The 20,832-nt window shown below is 33.2% G+C and overlaps 1 protein-coding gene across 1 annotated transcript; it reads left to right on the top strand.

Moving 5' to 3' along the window:
* The first annotated feature begins 68 nt into the window (after positions 1 to 68).
* Positions 69 to 20,556, top strand: LOC128162371 (uncharacterized). Its single transcript, XM_052825532.1, has 13 exons — positions 69 to 256; positions 2,328 to 2,461; positions 3,209 to 3,334; positions 3,642 to 3,837; positions 4,419 to 4,623; positions 5,112 to 5,465; positions 5,738 to 5,820; positions 7,782 to 7,937; positions 8,382 to 8,479; positions 10,884 to 11,065; positions 13,445 to 13,531; positions 13,774 to 13,902; positions 20,402 to 20,556. The coding sequence occupies exons 1-13, from the start codon at positions 167 to 169 to the stop codon at positions 20,554 to 20,556; spliced, it is 1,995 nt and encodes a 664-aa protein (XP_052681492.1). The 5' UTR covers positions 69 to 166.
* Positions 20,557 to 20,832: the final 276 nt, after the last annotated feature.

The raw sequence follows: 20,832 nt of genomic DNA, 5'->3' as shown, positions 1-20,832 counted from the left end.
GTATTTTTAGTAAATTGTTGTTTTATTGCGCTTGATCGAAATTTAGAGGCTATAAAAAGTGAAGGGCGTCTGCTATGACTTTCCCTTTCGTTTGGTAATTCAAGCAACAACTCTGTTATTTTCGTTTAATTATGCTCTAAATGTACTTATTTCTCAGTTCTTGAGGATGAATAGCCAGGATTCTCTGTTCAGCTCGTCTTCTTCTGTGAAAACGGAAGCATTTTCAAGTCCATCTCTGACGGAACAAAAACAACAGGTTTCTCTCTTTTATACAGTAGTTTTATCATAAGGGCTTGCGAAGAGAAAAAATACATCGTTAAAAAAAGTGGATACTTCCGAAATTTTTCCTCTGAGGTACCCACATTTTCAACGATGATATTTTTTTTTTGCACAAGCCCCGATAGTTATGGTTTTATGTTGGAAAGGAAGTAAGAGTGATATGAAAAAAGGTTATGAAACAAAAAAGTATTTCGAAGCAATTGTGACAGCCTTGCAAATCACTTTAATTTACAATTTGATAATTTACAAACGTGACGAATTTTCAATAAATATTTCTGTAAAGCAATAACAAATTTCAAAAGGGTGCTTATATTTTAACATGGCATATAAATTTTTGTTCTTTTATAATACAGTACAAAAGATGGAATAGGTTATTTTAAATAATTACGATGAAAATATATCTGGACCGATCAAGAATTGAAACTGACGGGACCTTGATAAGAATCTATAGGCTGTCCCAAGATATTTTTGCAGCATATTTTCTTAAATTATTCCATATTTATAAACACCTCTTGATTCAGACGATGCTCATGCATTCAATAGTATGAAAAAATCCCAAGATCTCCCTTTTGAAACGCCCCCTCTTGCTTGTCTGGTTTCAATACACGGCTAAAAATAGGAAGTCTATTGCATTGCATTAGCCATAATTAATTAGCTTAGATGATAATGTTGGAAAATTGTGCGAGGTATTCTGAGTGACTTATCTGAATGGAGAAAAGATGTCAACATTCCCCGTATTAAATCTCTGTAAGAGATCTGTTTTCGTTCCTTAGAATTTTTACCGGGAAAAAAATGATACTCTGTGAATGAAGTTAACTCATATTATAATCTTGGAAAATTTCCCTTTCATTAAATTCAATTGCACTTCTTTCACAGGTATGTGTATTTTTATTAAATATCATCCAAATGTGCAACATAAATATCTTGAGATATTATTAACTTATAGCTCTTTACAGAGCTCTTAGAACTTGGCTGCACATAGCCCATATATACATGTACTTTTATCTAACTTTTATTTGCGTGAAAATTTTTTTTGCGAGATTTGCGAGAGCCTCATTGTCACTAATACTTCTCGCCATGTGGTTGTAATAAATTGTGACGGTCAGACCGGTTTGAATATCCTGCGCCAGATAGCTCAGTTGGTAGAGCACCTGACTAGAGATACAAAGGGGCGTGAGTTCGAATCCCGGTCTGATCCGTCTTTAATTCTCGCATCCCATTACAGTGGTGCTGTGACCAGCCTTTGAAACTGACAGGTTATATTACTCCTGTAAGAGAAAGAGGCTATAGGGGTGATCTTTGAGGGCGAAAATCATTTAAGGGGGAGGAATATGACAGACTGGTACGAATACAGGCGCCAGATATGTACATGTAGCTCAGCTGGAAGAGCACCTGGCTAGAGATTCAGGCCGCCCAGGTTTGAATCCCGGTCTGTTCCATCATTATTTCTCCCATCCTGTTTTAAAATAAACAGATGTGGATATAAGGCTTCAGGTCAGGAAAATAAGTTGCCGCAAACCAGTTGATCTCAATTATATTGCCGAATAAAGCCATTGCAAATAATAGTTGGTTTACAGTTATTTTGCATACAGCCTTGACTATCACAAACTCCTAATTGACCCATTTTATATTATACAGATATAACATTATAGTGACAGGAATGGACTCTAACATGTAATGTAATTTAATACTATAGCAATATTTTTCTAACATGCAGCACTGACACCATCCCATGTGTCCAGTATATATTTTTGGACCTCCAAAAAAAAGTAAAAACCTTTGAATTATTATAATATACCTTCCATAAGAATTAATCACAGTGACTATTTAAGAAAACTTTCAAAACTTACTGACCATGCATTTGAAATCTTCATTGATAATTTTCACGGAAACGTCATGCTCAAAATTATATACTGTGTTTGCATGGTCTTCAGAGCACAACATTTTTGTAAGGAGTAAATTGATATCCATCAATCATTTTTATTGAGTCGGACAACAAACCAAAACTTATATACATGTACCCTTAATCTCAGTTATATCTGTTGCAGGTTGAGAATTTCACATGGATACAGTGTGACAATGTCAACTGTCAGAAATGGAGGAAGATCCCAGCCAATGAGGGGGACCACTATGATGACGTTGATTGGTTCTGTTACATGAACTCTGACCCTGAATACAACAGGTAACCACTGCATGTCTCAATATATTTAACAGTATGGTAAACCATATATACTTGTCTAAGACTAACTCTGGCCAAATACCATTTCTCGCTAGTGTATTGTCGCACTGCTAATATATTAACAACACATAAGATTGCCGGAAATATATATAGAATGATGTACGTCACAATGCACTGGTGAAAAATGGTATGTAGTCAGAATTGATCTTAGGCCAGGTTAGTTATTGAGGTTGATGGGTGACGTGTCAATAGTCACTGTGGTTAGAGACGTACTAACATTGTACCCCTTTGGCCCTGTATTCTAATCCAAACAGAGACTTCACTTTTTTTCACTTCATGTTAAGGATCCACAACACCCCATAATTTCTACTTTAAATGACAATACGTCACAACATGGTGATTTGAATACATTTTGAAACAGTTTATATTGCCAAAATGTTTTGTCCTATCTCTGTGGTGCAAAGGGTGTATCTTCAATCTACCTATCTGCAGGTCCTGAGTTCGAATGCTGCAGGGACATTTAGTTTCATGAATAGTGGTAAAATTCAAAAAATTGTTTTTCCCACAAAAATTGAATTTTTTCCTGTCATTTTCAAGTCAAACACATGCCAGAAATCCATAAGATCTTTAAGTAATTTAGAAGTTCATGGGGTTTGTATGCAAAACTTTTCCCAGGTGTGTGGGGCTAGGAACCTTAAACTTAGAAGTTGTCAATACTTTCGGTACTTTGATTACTGATTTTTTTTGTAGCTGTGATGCCGTGGAGGAGGACTACACAGCCTATGACCGTCTGGCCAGGAAGCTGGGATTCAAGTACATCATGTCCTGCCTTCCTGTTGGATCCCTGGTATGGGCCCAGTCAACAGGATATTGCAGGTACATATTTGGTCAATATTTAACCAGCCTGTAAGAATTAATTAATTGTTTCACCTGGAATATAGGAGGTATAGGGGTGTTATATAGAGAAGGATTCCAAGTGTCAGTTTATTTCTCTACATACATGTATAGTGAGGTAGAGTTTGCAGGCTTTAACTTATTATATACTACATTAACATCCTACAATACTACATTATACACATGTACTTGTTTGAATTCCTGGATGTGAACCAGTATGTTTACAGTACATGTATCACAGAGGCCATTCTGTTTGAATTGATAAACACAAACCTGTTTGACCTCCTAGATGGCCTGCCCTGGTGACAGTAGACCCTCAGTACCATTACCACTATGAGGTGGACAGAGATGGCGACCCATACAGGTACCATGTCGAGTACCTGGGGAAGAATCATTGTCACGCCTGGATCCCCGCCATGAGGGTCACTCTGTATGGACACAAAGAGGACACATGTCAGGATGAACAGAAGAACAAGCCTGTCAAGGTCAGAGAGAGAGAGAAAGAGAGGTAAAGGGAGAGAGGGGGGCTATTGAGTCAGAGAGAGTTGCCAGTGAGAGAGAGAAAAGGGGGAGCTAATGAGAGAAAGAGAGAGAGACACTAGTGAGACAGAGAGAGATAGAGGGGGCTAGTGAGAGATAGATAGAGAAGGGGGTTTAAGTGTGTGGATACAGAGAGTGAGAGAGAGGGGGGGGGGGGGCTAGTGAGTCAAAGAGAGAAAGAGAGAGGGTTAAGTGAATAAAGGCTATTTTAGAGAGAGAAAAGATGGAAATTAGGAAAGAGGGAGGGAGAGAAAATCAGGGTGTAAAATCCTAAGAACCTTTTAGATAAGTTGGCAACTGTGAGGGAAAAGAAAAAAAATAATGAAGGTCCTAGTTGAAAGGTGAATGTCATAACTCTAACATAATTTTCAAATCCAGTTTGGGATCATGATTTTTCTCCCCTCTTGTCATAATTTTGCACAGCGAGTAGGTAAGGAGACTGCAATCTTTTTCTGATTTTTTTTATCTTTCCCTTATTCATCCAACAGGAATCTTGAAAACAGATTCAATATATTTTTTAATGCAGAGTACATCCAGGAAGTGGAAGAAGAAAAAGAAACTTTCACTGCAAACGAAATCCCAGAGACTGGAGGTTTACAAGAAATACACTGTGACTGAGGCCATCAGAGAGGCAGACCTTCTGATTCCTCTGACTGTAGACGAGAGACTTGAAGCAGCATGTCAGTTCAAGGAAAGCAACTTTAGGCAGCTCAGGGACTTAGAGACCAAAGGTAAAATATCAAAGCCCCCTCTGCCGTCAGGTATTACCTATGTAATAGAATAGGAGAAATAGTAGGAATGACCACAAATAGGTCAGAACTTGAGACCTTTCAGTTTAAAAACCACTACTCTACCGACTGACCAACCGAACTAAAAGGTTAAATTAACTTGCTAGGTAGTGCTAGTAGAGAATGAGTGTATACTGCGCCTATCACAACCTTTTACACTCACAATCAAACCTAATAAGTCTATTAAAATGAATTTTCTGGATAGTGAATTGAGTAAATACTAGTATTACCTTATGCTTGTCATTACACTAAGTTCTTGACTCTTTAGGGTTTTGTTGATTTCATATCTGTCCTTGTACTTTGAAGCTAATGACTGTCATCATTTCTTACATGTATAATTGGAAGAAAGAATTGTCCATCTGTTCCTGTTAATTACTATGTTTGACAGTGTATTAAGTCTATAAGAAGGATCGAAATTTTAAATCTTACAGAAGAAAATGGAAGATCAAGCAGCATGACCAGAGAGAGCGAGTGTAAGTGTAAGAAGACTCAAGGTGCCAAGAGGGGCCGTAAAAGAAGCAGCCAGCCCACAGCTGATAGAAAAAATAATAGGGATATGAAGAACTTCATAGAGAGAAGTGTAAAAAGTAAAACAACCTCCCTTATGAAAATAGAGGGTAAGAGGAGATCAGAGGAAAACCATGAAAGTAGGACAAAGTATTCCACAAAGAGAAGCAACTTGTCTGTGGAGGAAAGAGTACCAAACTCAAGTTCTGCAAAACAGTCCATGTATGAGGATACTGCATTGACCATGACTTGCAGTGATACTGATGAGAAGAATATAGGTAAGCGTAGGCTTGATGATCCGCGACAAGTATACATATTTAATTTTTAAAGTGTACAAATTTTCAGAAATTTTCTTTATTTTGGTTATTCCTGAATTTCGATTTTTATATTTGTATGCTTCAGTACAATTTTTGACATACCAGATTTTGCTAAAGAAGTTAAACATTATATGTTTATAAGCAATATAATGCATTTAAGTCTTTAAAGCATGAGCAAATTGTTGTACTTGTTGATCAATAAGATGCAACAAGAGATGATGTCTTTGTTTTAGACATGTTTAGATTTGAGGACCTAGAAATGAATAATTCCCTACTGAATAGAAGTCAAGAGGAAAGATTTGCCATCAATGTACAAGTATGTTGGAAAAAGCTATAGATTTTCATGTTATACATGCTTGTATAATTATGCTTTCTGGTCAGATGTATTGATGAATATATGTTTTTTGAAAATAAATTCATGTTAATGGGGCATTCAAACTTAAACTGATACTTTAAATTTGGATGTGAATTTAGTTACTTTTCATTTTTATTTCATTAGGGCCCCGCAAGGATTTGCGGGTGCCCTATAGTAATCACTCTGTCCGTCCGTCCGTCCTTCTGTCCGTCCGTCTGTCACTCTTCCGTCCACAAATTTCGTGTTTTTTTCTAATAACTTTTTTTATGGTTGCCCAATCAAGTTCAAATTTGGTATGGTAGTTCAGTAGGCAGAAATACATATTTTGATGCTAAGTTTGGTTCTCTATGTCTTCTGGTTTGGAGCTGGGGTGGTGGGGTAGATTCCTAACTATGCATAAGAATGAATGGGCTAAGAGAGATAACTGCTGAGAATGAATGGGCAAAGAGAGATAACTGCTGAGAATGTTACCATTGTATACATGGAAGGCTGTGCAATATTTGTCCTTTGGGATTCATTAACCTTCCACACTATTTTATTTTTTAATTATTTTTTATTTTATTTTTTTCTGCCTTAATGCTGTTAATTTTAACAGGTAATCAGATAATAACCCCATTCTGTCATTTCTGAAAAAAAAAATCTTATTGTAAATTTAGAGGAAAAGGATGAGAGAGCAGAACAATTAATCCCCTGGGATTAATTATCTTGCCTGCTGCAGAAAATTTAGAGGCTTATCTCTATCTGTCATATCGAGATTAATGAACACCTTTGTCTGCACTGATGTTTGTTTTGAAGCAAATTAAACTCTCATTCCATGAGCTGCACCCTAATATTTTTTACCCCTCAGTTTAAAGGATGGTATTTGATAAAGAATATATTTCATTCTAGTCCAAATACTTATATTCTGTAAAATAAAAAAAATTATATGAATTACAATAAATTTAAAAAAAAAAAAAAAATTCATTATTAGATAAGTTTTGTGATTCTTTTTTTTTTCTTTTTAATGGATGTTTTGGTGTTGTTGTTTTTGGTTGCTATGTTTATATTGAAGGAAACTTAAGAATAGTACCTGAAAATGTGCCTTCTGTAAGCCCTGATTAAATTCAATAAATGGATGAGAGCAGGATAATTAATCCCCTGAGATTAATTATCTTGCCTGTTTCAGAAAATCTAAGGTCTGTCTTTATCTGTTAATGTATTACCGTACACATGTGTGTGCAAGTGATGTTTGTTTGAAGTTGAGGCAAAGCCTAGGTATCATTGCATTGGTATCAATTCTTTGTTTTTCTAACAAATTTTATTTCATCCCATGTTAACCTCCTTTATCCCATGGATATGACTCATTGGATATTTTTTGGATATCCCACAGTTGTGACTTTACAATGGGATTTGCGTAGGCATAATGAAGTAAAATAATGTGGAGTTTAATAAACAGTGTAAACATTGATTGTGGTGTATAAAACATGGGATAAATAGAATCTCATATGATTTGTAGTATAATATGATTTTTATCCAACTTGTGTGTTTTATCCCCTCACTAAGGCTCAAGAAAAAAATACTTTAATTGTTGGATGAAAATCATATCCAACTACAAATCATGAGATCCTATATATTGCAGTTCTTTACATCTTATGCTAGGCATTTATTTCTCATCATTGTTAATATAAAGAGGATGGAATTCAAAGTTTTTTTCACGTCTCTATATTAATTGTCATAGCGGGGCCCTTCCTGACTGGTCAGTTTTCTAGTTATAATTAATTTTCTTTGCACTCAGATGAATGATGTTGTTTACATTAAGAGTGTATCGAACAAGTATAATTTTTCATTAAATATGCTTTTATTGGGTCAGAATAATGTGTTTTAATTACATACTACATTTATTACAACATACATACAATTAACAGCTTCAATTGAAATTTCAGCAATACAAAAGGAATGAGCAAGCATTTGACCATGACCTTCATAGGTTTATGTTGAGGAATGGCCTCCAAATTCAGACGAAGACGACCTGGCACCACACCAAGGTCGGTCTATTCCAGCTCTTCATGGCCGTGTTTGAGAGAGGAGGCTATCAAAAGGTAAGCTTTAATCAATATAACACATTAAGCCCACACTTTTAGAAATTGCAAATTTTGGAAAATCTATGCTAAACATTACCAGAAGGATGGCACAGGTTTTATGACTTCTTGCATTTTTAAGTTAATATTTAAGTCAGTTTAAACAAACATTTAATCTTCGATCATTAAGTATTTACCTGAGATTGATTTATAACAGGGCATTTGATGACTGTTATAAATTCAAGTGTATAATGTTCTTGGTTGACTTATAAGCACTTGTTTTTTTAATCTATATGTGTGTTAATAGGTTTTGTATGTGTGTTAATGCAGGCAAGACTGAAGGACTCAAAATAAAAAAGTGAAAAGTGCATAAAATTGACTTATTCACATTCATGAAACAGCAAAATGCAGTAAAAAAAATAGTAGTTATAGTTATCTCTATACTATACATTTTGTCTTTGTAAGGTTTGTGAAACCATGCAATGGTCATCAGTGTACAGAGAAATAACAGACAGTGCAGCCCAGGGGCAGTGTGGACACAGGGCCAAAGTGTTTTATCATAAGTAAGTCAAAGGGAAATAGTGTTTAATCATAAGTAAATGTTTAACAATAAGTAAATCCCATGGCCAACTTGATTAAAAGTTACAGGGCCAAAGTGCCATATTGTTTTTATGTTATGGGGTCAAAAGAGTCCTGTCATAATTACATGTAAAATACAAGACAAAAATATCCTATCATTATTAAGTCTATTATAATAATATTATAGTATGAGGATGTTATTTCCTAACATTTAATTGGGAGTGTACTGCAAACTGCTGGATAAAAGATGTAATAAAAAAAAAACAAATTTATTGATAAAAGTATTTTATAGAAAAAAACCAAAGTGCTAGATAAAAGTTTTTATAACACAAACAAATTGCAAGATAAAATTGTTTTATAACAAACAGAAATTGCTAGATTTTACCTTTTCGCAGAATTTGATAAAAAAAAAACTTTTTTATTTAATTAAGCTAATACAGCTTCAATATTATTATCCCACCAAGTTTATTACCAGTTTAAGAACACAGTTTTAGTTAATACTTATTGAAAACAGACAAATACATTAAATTTAAAAAATACATTCAGTTTTACACTGCATTAATTATTATTCCTTAATCAGTGATTAACACATTTTGAATCCTTATTCTCAAATTTATGTACTTCATGAAATACTGAAAACCCTTAAAATAATTTGAATGTATATTAGACCATCCAAATAGTGAAATGTTCAGCTAATTTTTCTCAGTTGTGAATAGTTTTAGCAGACTTAAACTCAGTTTTCAACATTTTTGTCAAAATGACATTTTTGCACTTAAAATTAAGAAAAATGTTAGTTTTTGATGAGTGATCATTATTTTTTTCGTCATAAAGCATTTCCTATTATAAAGATATAAGCATGTATTAAGTTATAGTCAATATTTGTGACATGAACTCTGTCATTCACTGTCTTTTAACAATAATAATAACACGTTATACATGGAAAAACTTCATTTTCAATGTTAAAACTGGGTAATGTTGTGCAACTGCTTCTATGAGACCGATGCTGTTCCCACTGAATTTATTTTTGTTTCTAAAAATGTCATTTCTAAGGTTTATAAAGATGCCTCATTTTTTCCTTTCATGAAAATGTATTGGATTTTATTGAAATTTCAAATTTACATTAAAATACCAGAATTTTTGTTTACAAAATATGCATCAACTTTGATAAGGCATATATTTTTGTTTGAAATATATTTATAGTTTGAAAGCAGTCGAAGTTAAAGAGTTAAGTGTGTTTAAACTAAATAATATAATTTTTAAAAAGGTTTAATAGAATTAAGTAGTTTTACAACTGATCAAACTTCACAATATTTTTACAACTTCTGTGACCTTTTTGCACTAAACATGTTCCAAATTCAAAAATAGACATTTTTCTGCCTAGTTAGGCATACAATGAACTTTTTTCTTTCACGTGTATTACAATATCATGTTAAAATGAAGTGATACACAAAAATTTATTGAAATCCAAGACATAGCATGTGCAAAGCCCTGCCTGAATTTTGCTTGGACAGCAGAGTCTTAATAAGACATACATAGATCTAGTCGTGTTTCTTGACTGAAGCACTATTGAAACTTATCTGATGTCCTCTTTTATTTCTTGTAATTCAAATTACCTTCTATTGAAACATTTTAATCGAGTTTAGGGGCAATAAACATTGATAAGTGCTGGTCAATCAATGATCGAACAAACTTTTAAAAAGCAAAATGGCTGCCAATATGGCGGCGCCCATGGCTGAAAGAAATTTTTTTTTGGCCTTAGTACCCCTGATTCAACTTTCATTTTTCACGGATTTTCTCATATATACGTGTTACCAATACCATTAATCCTCGCTTCGCGAGGCGGGCTTCACCCGCCTCTCGCTGACTCGGTATAAAAAGTCATTTCATCTTACAAAAGATATTAATTATAAAAAAGCCTAACTATGATTATTTATTAGATATAGTTAGTTATATACATGTACTAGTACTTTTTTTTTTACATTTATAATCCATACAGAGTTTATATCCTTTTCCATAGTTTGAGAAATATTTTTGATATGAACATGTTTTTGGTATACGTACAACATTATGATTCTGAGGGTTTGTTTCAACCATTTATATTATTGTCATGATGGTAAAAAAAATATTACAGGAATGTTTATCCTACGGGCTGTAAAAATTATTAAAGGAACGTTTATCCTTACGTCTTTAAAAAAATATTGCAGGAACGTTTATCTTTACATCTGTAAAAATTTGATATTGCAAGAACGTTTATCCTTACGTCTATAAATTATTTTAGTAACGTTTATCCTTACGTCTGTAAACAATTAATATTGCAGGAACGTTTATCCTTACGTCTGTAAAAATATTGCAGAAACGTTTATCTTTACGTCTGAAAAAATATTGCAGAAACGTATATCCTTACGAGCTGTACATCCAAGGAAAGAACTACCAGGAGATCATCAAATGCCTGAAAGTGAGAGGAAAGAAAAGTGGAAGTCCTGTTAAAGCAGACCCTGACCTCTCCAGTAAAAAGATCAAAACTGACAGGGTATCAGAAGAACACAATTCTAGAGACTGCCTTGATACACGTAAGCTTATCATACATACAGTGTACATGTTTTGATAGTACTAGTATCATGGTTGCATTGTATATTCACAACGCTCTCTGATACAACTGGAAACTCTTGTGTTCACAGTGTAATTAGAGTTTATTGTAGTATGCAGTATGTAGTTATTTCCAAAACTAAAATGACTTAGACATTTTTCAACCACTGGCTGTTACAAAGGGTAAGCGCGGCTGCATCGATTAAGTTAATAGATAAACTTACTTAATGAAAGAATAATTAATGTAAAGATTTTTTCTGCCAGAATCTAGGTGAAGACCTTTACCTCCATCAATAAGTCTATGCACTGGACATGTACCAATGTGCTTGGTTTAAGCATATTTTATTGCGTCAACATATATACAAATGGTTAAAACACAAGTTTTAACAACTTAATATTACTATCTTACCAAGTAGAACAATTTACAACTGTGTAGTAGTTTAGAATGGAAGGTACATAGGAATGGGTGTTACTAAAGTGGTTAAATTATTAAACAAACGTACATGTATTTAAAAACAGTTCTGTTTGAATTTGGTCGAGGCAGTAAGACTGATAAATCCTTGAACAGACTGATAAATCTATGAACAGCTTAAAAAATACGTTGATTTAAATTGACAGTCAGAGATCAATCACCAATGTGCTTGACATGCCTTTAAAAACAGAGAAGTAATAAATATTTTTATCAGTGGTTACAGTAAATTTATTTTGAAATATTTGTAAATTAGTTAAGGATTGTTTGGTTGATCTTTAGAATTCTAATGAAATAAATTTTTATAAGGATATATTTTTAAGGTTTTTAGCTCACCTGAACCGAAGGTTCAAGTGAGCTTTTCTGATCACCTGTTGTCCGTCGTCCGTCCGTCCGTCCGTCCGTCTGTCCGTCCGTCTGTAAACTTTTCACATTTTTGACTTCTTCTCTAGAACCACTGAGCCAAATTTAACCAAACTTGAGACAAAGCATACTTATGAGAAGGGGATTCTAAATTGTTAAAATAAAGGTCACAACCCTTTTTAAAAGGGAGATAATTGCGAAACTGCGAAAATTGGGTGGGTGTCTTAAAAAATCTTCTTCTTAAGAACCACTACACCAGATTCGCCAATATATACACCAAAGCTTGTATATATAGTGAAGATTCTAAATTGTAAAAATCACGATCCCCGGGTCAATACTGGGGTCCCAAGAGGGGTTCAAAGTTGATTAAAAAAGACAAATTTAACATAGAAATATATGGGGGGAAATGTTTTTAAAAATGTATTCTCAAGGACTACAGTTCTAAAATTAGTGATATTAATATACAAGTACCCTAAAAGTGTAGATTCTAAATTGTGAAAACCGTGATCCCCGGACTAATACTACATACGGCTCCAAAATATGTTGAAAGTTTAACATAGACTTATATAATGGGAAAATGTTTTAAACTCTTCTTTTTAAGAATTACAATGCTACAGTTTGTGAGATTACTGTGCAATCATTCTGAGATAGTGCAGATTCTAAATTGTTTAAATCATGTTTTATTAAAAGAAGTATTAAAAAAAAAAAAAAAGAAATTTCCATGATTAGATTATCATCGTTAAATTATCTGGTTACACATGTGTATGTTTATCGACTAGTTTTTTGTTTTTTTGGAATTTCAATCCCGACATCAATTACTCACATATCGGGATACAAGTGATCGGGATCAAAGATCATAAATTCAAACAACTTCAAAAAGGTGTGGATCTTAGTTTTTACGAAGTTTTGATTCACAAACACACAGTTAGGAAAGATAAAGGAACAAAAGATATGGAAAAAAAAGTAGGAATCATTAATCATTGATAGACTTTATCAACTATATATAGACTTTCCATGTTTTTTGAGTTTAGTCTATAAGACAGATGATCGATGAAAATGCAAAATCTAACATGCCTAATGTCCTCATCACACCTGCAATATTTTTATTTGATGAATCGATAAAGAAGCTTTTAATGATTGAAATACAAAACAGATGCCAATATAATCTTTTAATTATTTAATGAATATAATTCAATTTTTTTCAGTGAAATTGGATTTTTTTTTTTTATACTGCAAATGGGTATTTTAGAGCTTAAAATTCAGTCTCAGTTGATGTGTAAAATAACTATGAATAAAAACATGCCAAAGATAAAATTGTTTCTTCTTTTTATGTATTGTTTAATATATGGCAAAATCTTGAAATATATGAGTTTTACAATATTTATTCAGAGTTCACTTCATAATAAACCCTTTCGAAATAAAATGATACAAGGACTATTGTTCAGGTGAGCGATTTGTGGCCCATGGGCCTCTTGTTTTTTAATATTATGTTGCAACAACAATGTTCTTAATTTTGTTGTCTTGTTTGCAGTGTTGCCTGAAGAAAAATCTGTGGATTTGGGTCATATGCTCCAAGAACTCCACCAGAATTCTGACAAAATTTTCCAACTTCAGGACGGTGAGCATGCATAATTTTAATGAAGGCAAAATATTCTATTCGTTTGTTGTCAAATAAATAACAATAAATTATAGTCTTTGTTGAAACATACTATTGTGTCACAGCTACCATTGTGCTTAATTAGGTAAAAAAAATGCTACGCATGTGTTTTATGCGTTGCATTGAAGCATTATCAAAAAATATGATAAATGAGTGCTTTCCTTTAATAAGATCTTATTGAACAATATTTCATATTTTTCCAGAAATAGAAGGAGAGCAGAAACGACTTGGAATCTGTATCAAATTTCATGAGGATTCTACCCCCCGCGATCTTTCGGATGGAATTGTGGAAGCCAACACCCCATCAGAATTCATGCAGGCTAGCTTACCAGGTAAGCTTTCTCTCAGGGTGGTATAGACTTTTCTAGTATAGTCATAGGCTTACGGTGGATATGAGTCCATCTATATATAGATAAGCTTTCTCTAAGGGTGGTTTAAACTTTCTTCAGACAGATACTTTCACAGCATGGTCATAGACTGCCTTATGGTGGAATTTAGTCTACAATTACCCTATTCAGTCTAGTTAGGAGGTACATTGCAGAAATGTGCATTTGGCTGTTTCTTATCTGCTAAGCATTTTGTTTCACATGTAACATATAAGTCTACCTATTAACTGCCGGGGGCAATATTATTAGTTGGCCAGGTTCCTGTTTTACTTATCAATCTTATAAATTCTTTGTAACTGGTTTAATACACTGCAAGGTAGCGATTTAATTGCATTACAACTTAAAATTACTGTTTTATTGATCTGTTTATGGTCCTTTTTATCATGTGGCTAAAATGTTTATGTCAACATTGATATTTATTTTTTTTTTAATTGTTTACAGCAAATGTTTTGTTTTGTCATACTTGCTTTTACATGGTTAAAAAAGTCCCGGCCCACAATAATTTACGGCTTGAATTGAAATTTTCAATATTTTTTTTTATCATTTAAATCGTCACACATGCGAAAACATTGATTTTTAAATTTACACTAGATGCCAAAAATCTAGAATTCTTGGTAGAATTTAAAAAAGAGTAACCAAGTTGATGGGTATGGAATTTATTTGCAATAATTTTGCATTATATCAAAATATTTTCCAACTCTCAATTTTTTTAGAGGTGATGTTAATAGTAGTTCACTTAATCGCTAACTGTAATTTTTAAGACGCAACGTCACAATTTAAGGAAAAATGCTGTAAATTGAAACTGATAAATAGTTTTTTTCTTTGAATTTTGACAGGATAAAAATAATTTGCACAAGTAATTTAAACATATTGTCTTTATCATGATTCGAATGAAAATTCATTCACTTCCTGCTTGTGATTGTCCATTGACTGGAATCATATTATTTCTATAACAGTCAGTTACAGTTATATATAAAAAATAATTTACTGTAAATTATACTTTTAAGGTATGTAAATATATAAAGGTTCTTTAAAAAGTACCTTTAAAATATCTTAAGGTTTCTCCACCCTCGATGTTTTTATGGTTTGTTCATGCTGTAGGAGCTAACACAAGTACACTATCAGGACAGTTATAGCAACGACTGCTCTCTTATTAGCTCACCTGAGCTGAAAGCTCAAGTGAGCTATTCTGATCACATTTTGTCCGTCGTCCGTCTGTCCGTCCGTCCGTCTGTCCGTCTGTAAACTTTTTACATTTTGAACTTCTTCTCTAAAACTGCTTATCCAATTTCAACCAAATTTGGCACAAAGCATCCTTATGGGAGGGCGAATATTAATTGCAAAAATTAAAGTCCGATCTGTATTCAAAGCGGAGAAAACCTTGAAACTGTAGAAAAAGGGGGGTGCATTTTTAAAAATCTTCTTCTCAAGAACTACCGAGGCAAATTCAACGCAGTTTAGCATAAATTATCGTTATGGGAAGGAAAATATAAATTGCAAAAATTAAGGGGTAATTTTGTTTCAAATCGAAGTTATTACGAAAATAATAATAAAGGAAAGGCGTGTTTCAATCGGCTCGGCATCCTGTAAAATGGGTAGGCAAGACTTGGCCTGGGCAAAACAAAAGATTTGCAGTTATTAATCTGCCAATCTCATTAAAATTTCAGGATATTTGATGGACTAGTATATTTGTATTCGCTGTAGATATTGCTGCAAAATAATGCGTATTTGGAACTGACGATTGCCGATCTGCCCCGGCATTTATTTTGCCACGGCCCGGGTTTGCATACCCATTTTACCAAGACTCGTATTCCATACTTCTAAAACGAGGTTCTTTGTTTAAAGCAGCCATGACATTATACGAAAAAGGGTCGATCTGACTATGATGAATTTGCTTGTTGTGCAACAGTTTGCGTATGAAGGGAAGTTTTGAAACATGAAAAATATATTGGTGCCGATTTTGTGAGGTAAATTGAGGCTAAATATGCGTTGACAGTTTTCACACATGACGTTGGTGTTAGCTTATTCTGATTTTCGTTTCGTTTTCATTATTTATGCTTTGTAACCTGGAAACTATCGTCTGTATTTCGTGATTTTTACGTATCAAATCAATCGGAGACTTCGGTAAATCAAACAGTTACGTTAACTGTTTACCTGCGCAAATTAAGCAAAATCTGATGTAGGGGTACTGAAATACAATTCATTCTATCGGTAATTCGGCATTATCTTTTGTGTAATGGTAGATTAATGCAATAGGTTTTGTTGAGATGCTCAGCATTTTCTCTAGTTTATTCAGTTTAAATAGAGTTTGATATCGCTTACGGAAATATGTAGGTGTATCCATGTATATATATATGATTCATTTCGAAAAAAAAAATTGTGTTCTTTATTTGTTATACATGTAGTGCATGTTGTTTACAATTTCTATTTACTAACCATATTTGAGTGTTAAGCTTCGAATTATAAGCAAGATACAGAGATTTGCTCACAATTCTATGTTTGTACACAGATCTTAAAAGCTAAAGATTAAAAAAGTATAAAAAATTGTCAATATTTATAACGAAAATTTTCAAAATCTGTTCTTCCAGAAACCCACTTATTGAATTGTAAACTTAACCTTTTTAGCTCACCTGAGGATGGGGCCACAATGAGGGGGGGGGGGGGTCGAAGTTTAACATGAATATATAGAGTAACTCTTTAGAAATCTTCTTCTCAGAAACTAATCGGCCAGGAAAGCTGAAACTTGTGTGGAAGCATTCTCAGGTAGTGTAGATTCAAAGATGTGAAAATCATGACCCCTTGGGGTAGGGTGGGGCCACAATGGAGGGTCGAAGTTTAACATATGAATATAAAAAGTAAATCTTTAAAAATCTTCTCAGAAACTAATCGGCCAGGAAAGCGGAAACTTGTGTGGATGCATCCTTAGGTAGTGAAGATTCAAATTTGTGAAAATCATGACCCCGAGGGTAGGGTGGGGCCACAATGGGGGATCGACGTTTTACATAGGAATATATACAGTAAATCTTTAAAAATCTTCTTCTCAGAAACTAATCAGCCAGGAAAGCTGACACTTGTGTGGATGCATCCGCAGGGAGTGTAAATTTTAAAGTTGTGAAAATCATGACCCCTGGGGGTAGGTTTGGGCCACAATGGGAGGTCGATGTTTTACATAGGAATAAACAGAGTTATTCTTTAAAAATCTTCCTCTCAGAAACTAATCAGCCAGGAAAGCTGAAACTTGTGTGAAAGCATCCTCAGGTAGTGTAGATTCAAAGTTGTGAAAATAATGATCCCCAGGGGTAAGGTGGGGCCACAATGGGAAGGGGTCAAAGTTTAACAAAGGAATATATAGGGTAAATCTTTAAAAATCTTCTCAGAAACTAATCAGCCAGATGATTCTTTATAATTGTTAAGACTTTGGCCCCAGGACAATTCTTTGGCCTCACGAGAAGGTTCAGAGTTTGATGTACGTTTATATCCCATATATAAACTATTGTTAGGGATCTTTTTTAGATCTGCAATACTCAACATATGATATGACTATAAAATCATCCTGTTAGAAAAGGGACTAATGATTATAAACATAAGAATATCCAGGGGAAAATGGATTTTATTTATACAGAGTTTACATGAATTATTGTACATTGTCCAGATAGTTTGTATTATGACTCCATTGAGCTGATTTTATCATACCTCTTGTTCCTCAGGAGAGCGATGTGGCCCATGGGCCTCTTGTCAAACATCACATTTATTTTAACTAATTTCAATATAATAAACCAATTTTTAAAAGAAATTAATCGCAATCCTTTGTTTTAAGTATTTTAACATTTTAAGGCCATTTAAAATTGCCAGTATGAAAGCTATCACATTTACAGTGCATTTTGATACGATTTTTCAACCATGAATAAGTACAGTTTAGCAACATAAAACGTCTTTAACTTTTGAAATAATGGTTCAAACTCACTGAAAATTGATACATTTGTAATTCATTATATATCCTATCGAAATCTGCAAAGAAATGTTTACCTTGCCTGGTAAAAAATTATGAATTGTGGTGTCTGTCAAGTTTGCCTATATACGGTTTTATCAGTTTTTCATTGAATTCAGCGATTTCAACTCAAACTACTCTCTATGAATTGTTAAACATTGGTGTCATTTCACTTTACATAGCTTAAAATGTGTTAAACACAAGTATAAAGCAAGAAATATTGGCAAAACTATGCACCACATAACACTATTATTATAACCGATAACGGTAAAATATTCCGGATTGCTCACAATGACGTCACACGACAATCGAAAGACCTTAAAGGACAGGTGACACAATCACAAAAACATTGACCAACAAGTTGAATTGTGAGTGGGATACAATTTCTGCAAAATTTTCCTTACTACTCCCATCTGTTTCACAGCTATTGCTGAATTACTGAGCTGATAAGACGCGTGACCTCAATATGCATATCTGAAGCCTCTGAGATCGGAAACCTTCGGTGCGACGTAATAGCCGACACACTGTCCATTCTCTGTATCTTTCAACCATAGGGATTTCTAAATTGCTCTTATCTAAAATTTGAAGTCATTAACTTTTGTTCATTGCTATTAAAAGTTTGAGAACCCAGTACATAAACAGAGTTATTCTAAGCTTAGAAACCCCATTTCTGTTTCCTCAGCAATTATGAATAGGAGTAAAAATTGTAACCTGTACTGTTAACTTTTTATTGATCTATATACTTCATGCGGGAAAAAATTTCAGATGTTGGATTTTTAAAAGATAAAAATCATCAAAAACATGGAATCATTGTTTCTAAAGAAAGGATTTTGTTCTGTCAACACATAGTAAGTGATGATGTATAGAGACTTTTTGTAACCAAGAATTTCACTGGTGGATCTTAAACCCTAATTAATTTAATTGGACTTAATAAAGGATTTTTTGATTTAAGAAGTATTACCAGAAATCCTGGTACCTGTAAGCAAATATGTTTGTAAATTTCTCTAGTTCCACAAAATCAGGGGTCTACCTTAATCTCAATACTAATAACCGAAACATCTTTTAATTTCATTTTAATATGGTATTTGATCATGTTTGTTTATTGAAATTTAATCAAAAGTACTACCAATTTTCATAATCAGTAAAGACTGAAACCGTGACAGTAGTTTTTTAACATAGTATTCAGGTTTTAAAAACGTATTAATCTCAGACTCCTTGAATTTTATCCAAATGTAATTTGATCTTTCTTTTAATAGTGTATAATATGAAGATCATTTTTTGGTAGTACTTCTGAGTTCTGTATAATTTATTCTCTATTGATCAAACCTAAAAAAAAAAAAAAAAAAAAAGCCCAAAAATGAGCTGTTATGCACACTGATGACTTCTTATATACTGACATCAGATTCAGATTGACAATGAATTATTTTTTTACAGCAACACCAATTGTTACAAATAGTACACAAAAAAGGATTTATATGTGATATAATAAAAATCTAACTCATCGTGCTCCCAGTTGAGTTTTTTTTAAAGAAAAAAAATATTTATATTAATATCAACTTATTCAAATCAATGTTTTGGATCTGCAAGATTGGATTAATATGCATATTCAAACAATATATTTCAAACTTTACTGAATACTGACAATCTGAACAAGTGGTTGCCTGTCTGGCTGACAGGATGAGAATCTGCTATAAATGATTATCAATCACAGAATCTTCAGATTCATTCTAATTTAATTACTTTTTTCAATTTCTATTACCACTATCTTATGTACACAAAGTTTCTCAAAAACTCCATAAACCAATAATACAACTTGTAATCTTGTACATTTAATAATCTTACTACTTTGTTTTCAGGAGAGGGTTCATACACTAAACTATCAATAAAATATGCTTTTAATAAATTCACTTTAATCTGATAGTGCTTTATTTCAAAATCATCATTTGCAACACAAATACACTATCCTGTACGTGTAAATAAATCCTCGTCGATTGCTCTGTGTACTATGTAGCCGATAGCTGACTATGTCATCTTTGACGAATAACGCACAGGGGTTTCTTATCTCATTAAAGATCGGAAAAACTCGGAGATCTGTTGCAGCTGGGATTTTCAGCACACCTAATTGAGCTGTGTGTTCTTATCTGATGCTAGTCAAATGGAAAAATTGTTATAAACTTATTTATATTTGTCAAAGAAAATGTTTTTAGAAGAAAATGATTTTGTGTCACCTGTCCTTTAAGTCTCATTAATTTTTAAATAGATCGTCATGTGAAACTAAAAGAAAATTGATGTTAAAAAACAAGACTTCATTTTAGTCAAACAATGATTTGCTTTAGTTAATTAGCTAGGTAGTTGTGCCCATTCGGTAAGTTATGATAGAAAAAAAATATTTGAAACTTTTTTGAACATGACATTTACATTTTCCTTATTTGTACATTGACTGGAATCTTATTGTAGATAAGGGCTGTCAGTTTGTACCCAGTGTCCACTTTACATCTAGTGAGAGCAGCCATAGCTGTGGGCTACTGCATGAGTTACGGGCCCTGGAAAACGAGTTTGAAGAGCTTGACGAGGAAATCAACTTGCTAATAGAAGAAAACAATTGTCTATGATAATATAAATCAATTATTTGAAAATACAGTGTATGTCAATAAAGTAAATGTTAGTGGATAATTTTTTCATATCTTACACTTATTATAAAAAGTTTTTTTAGGTTTAAACTAGTGTTTTCTTTTTTTGTCAATTTTAACTTTTTGATTTAATTTCAATAATGAAATACTTGAGTTATTATATTTTCTTACTGAGGGGTATACTAAGGATGCTTTTGCATTTTATTGCGGCCCTTGTTTGATTCAGTAAAGAAGTTGTTTATTATCTATACTACTATA

The sequence above is a fragment of the Crassostrea angulata genome, chromosome 9, assembly GCF_025612915.1.
Source record: "Crassostrea angulata isolate pt1a10 chromosome 9, ASM2561291v2, whole genome shotgun sequence".
NCBI classification, from domain to species: Eukaryota; Metazoa; Mollusca; class Bivalvia; order Ostreida; family Ostreidae; genus Magallana; species Magallana angulata.
The sequence above is the reverse complement of the archived record's forward strand: the minus strand, read 5'-3'. Positions and strand labels throughout refer to the sequence as shown.

What these genes read in the sequence shown, in the direction of transcription:
- LOC128162371 (XM_052825532.1), top strand. Translation starts at nt 167, where the DNA reads ATGAATAGCCAGGATTCTCTGTTCAGCTCGTCTTCTTCTGTGAAAACG. An exon ending in TCTGACCCTGAATACAACAG is followed by an intron (nt 2,462 to 3,208) that starts GTAACCACTGCA and finishes TTTTTTTTGTAG; the next exon opens with CTGTGATGCCGTGGAGGAGG. An exon ending in TACTGATGAGAAGAATATAG is followed by an intron (nt 5,466 to 5,737) that starts GTAAGCGTAGGC and finishes TCTTTGTTTTAG; the next exon opens with ACATGTTTAGATTTGAGGAC.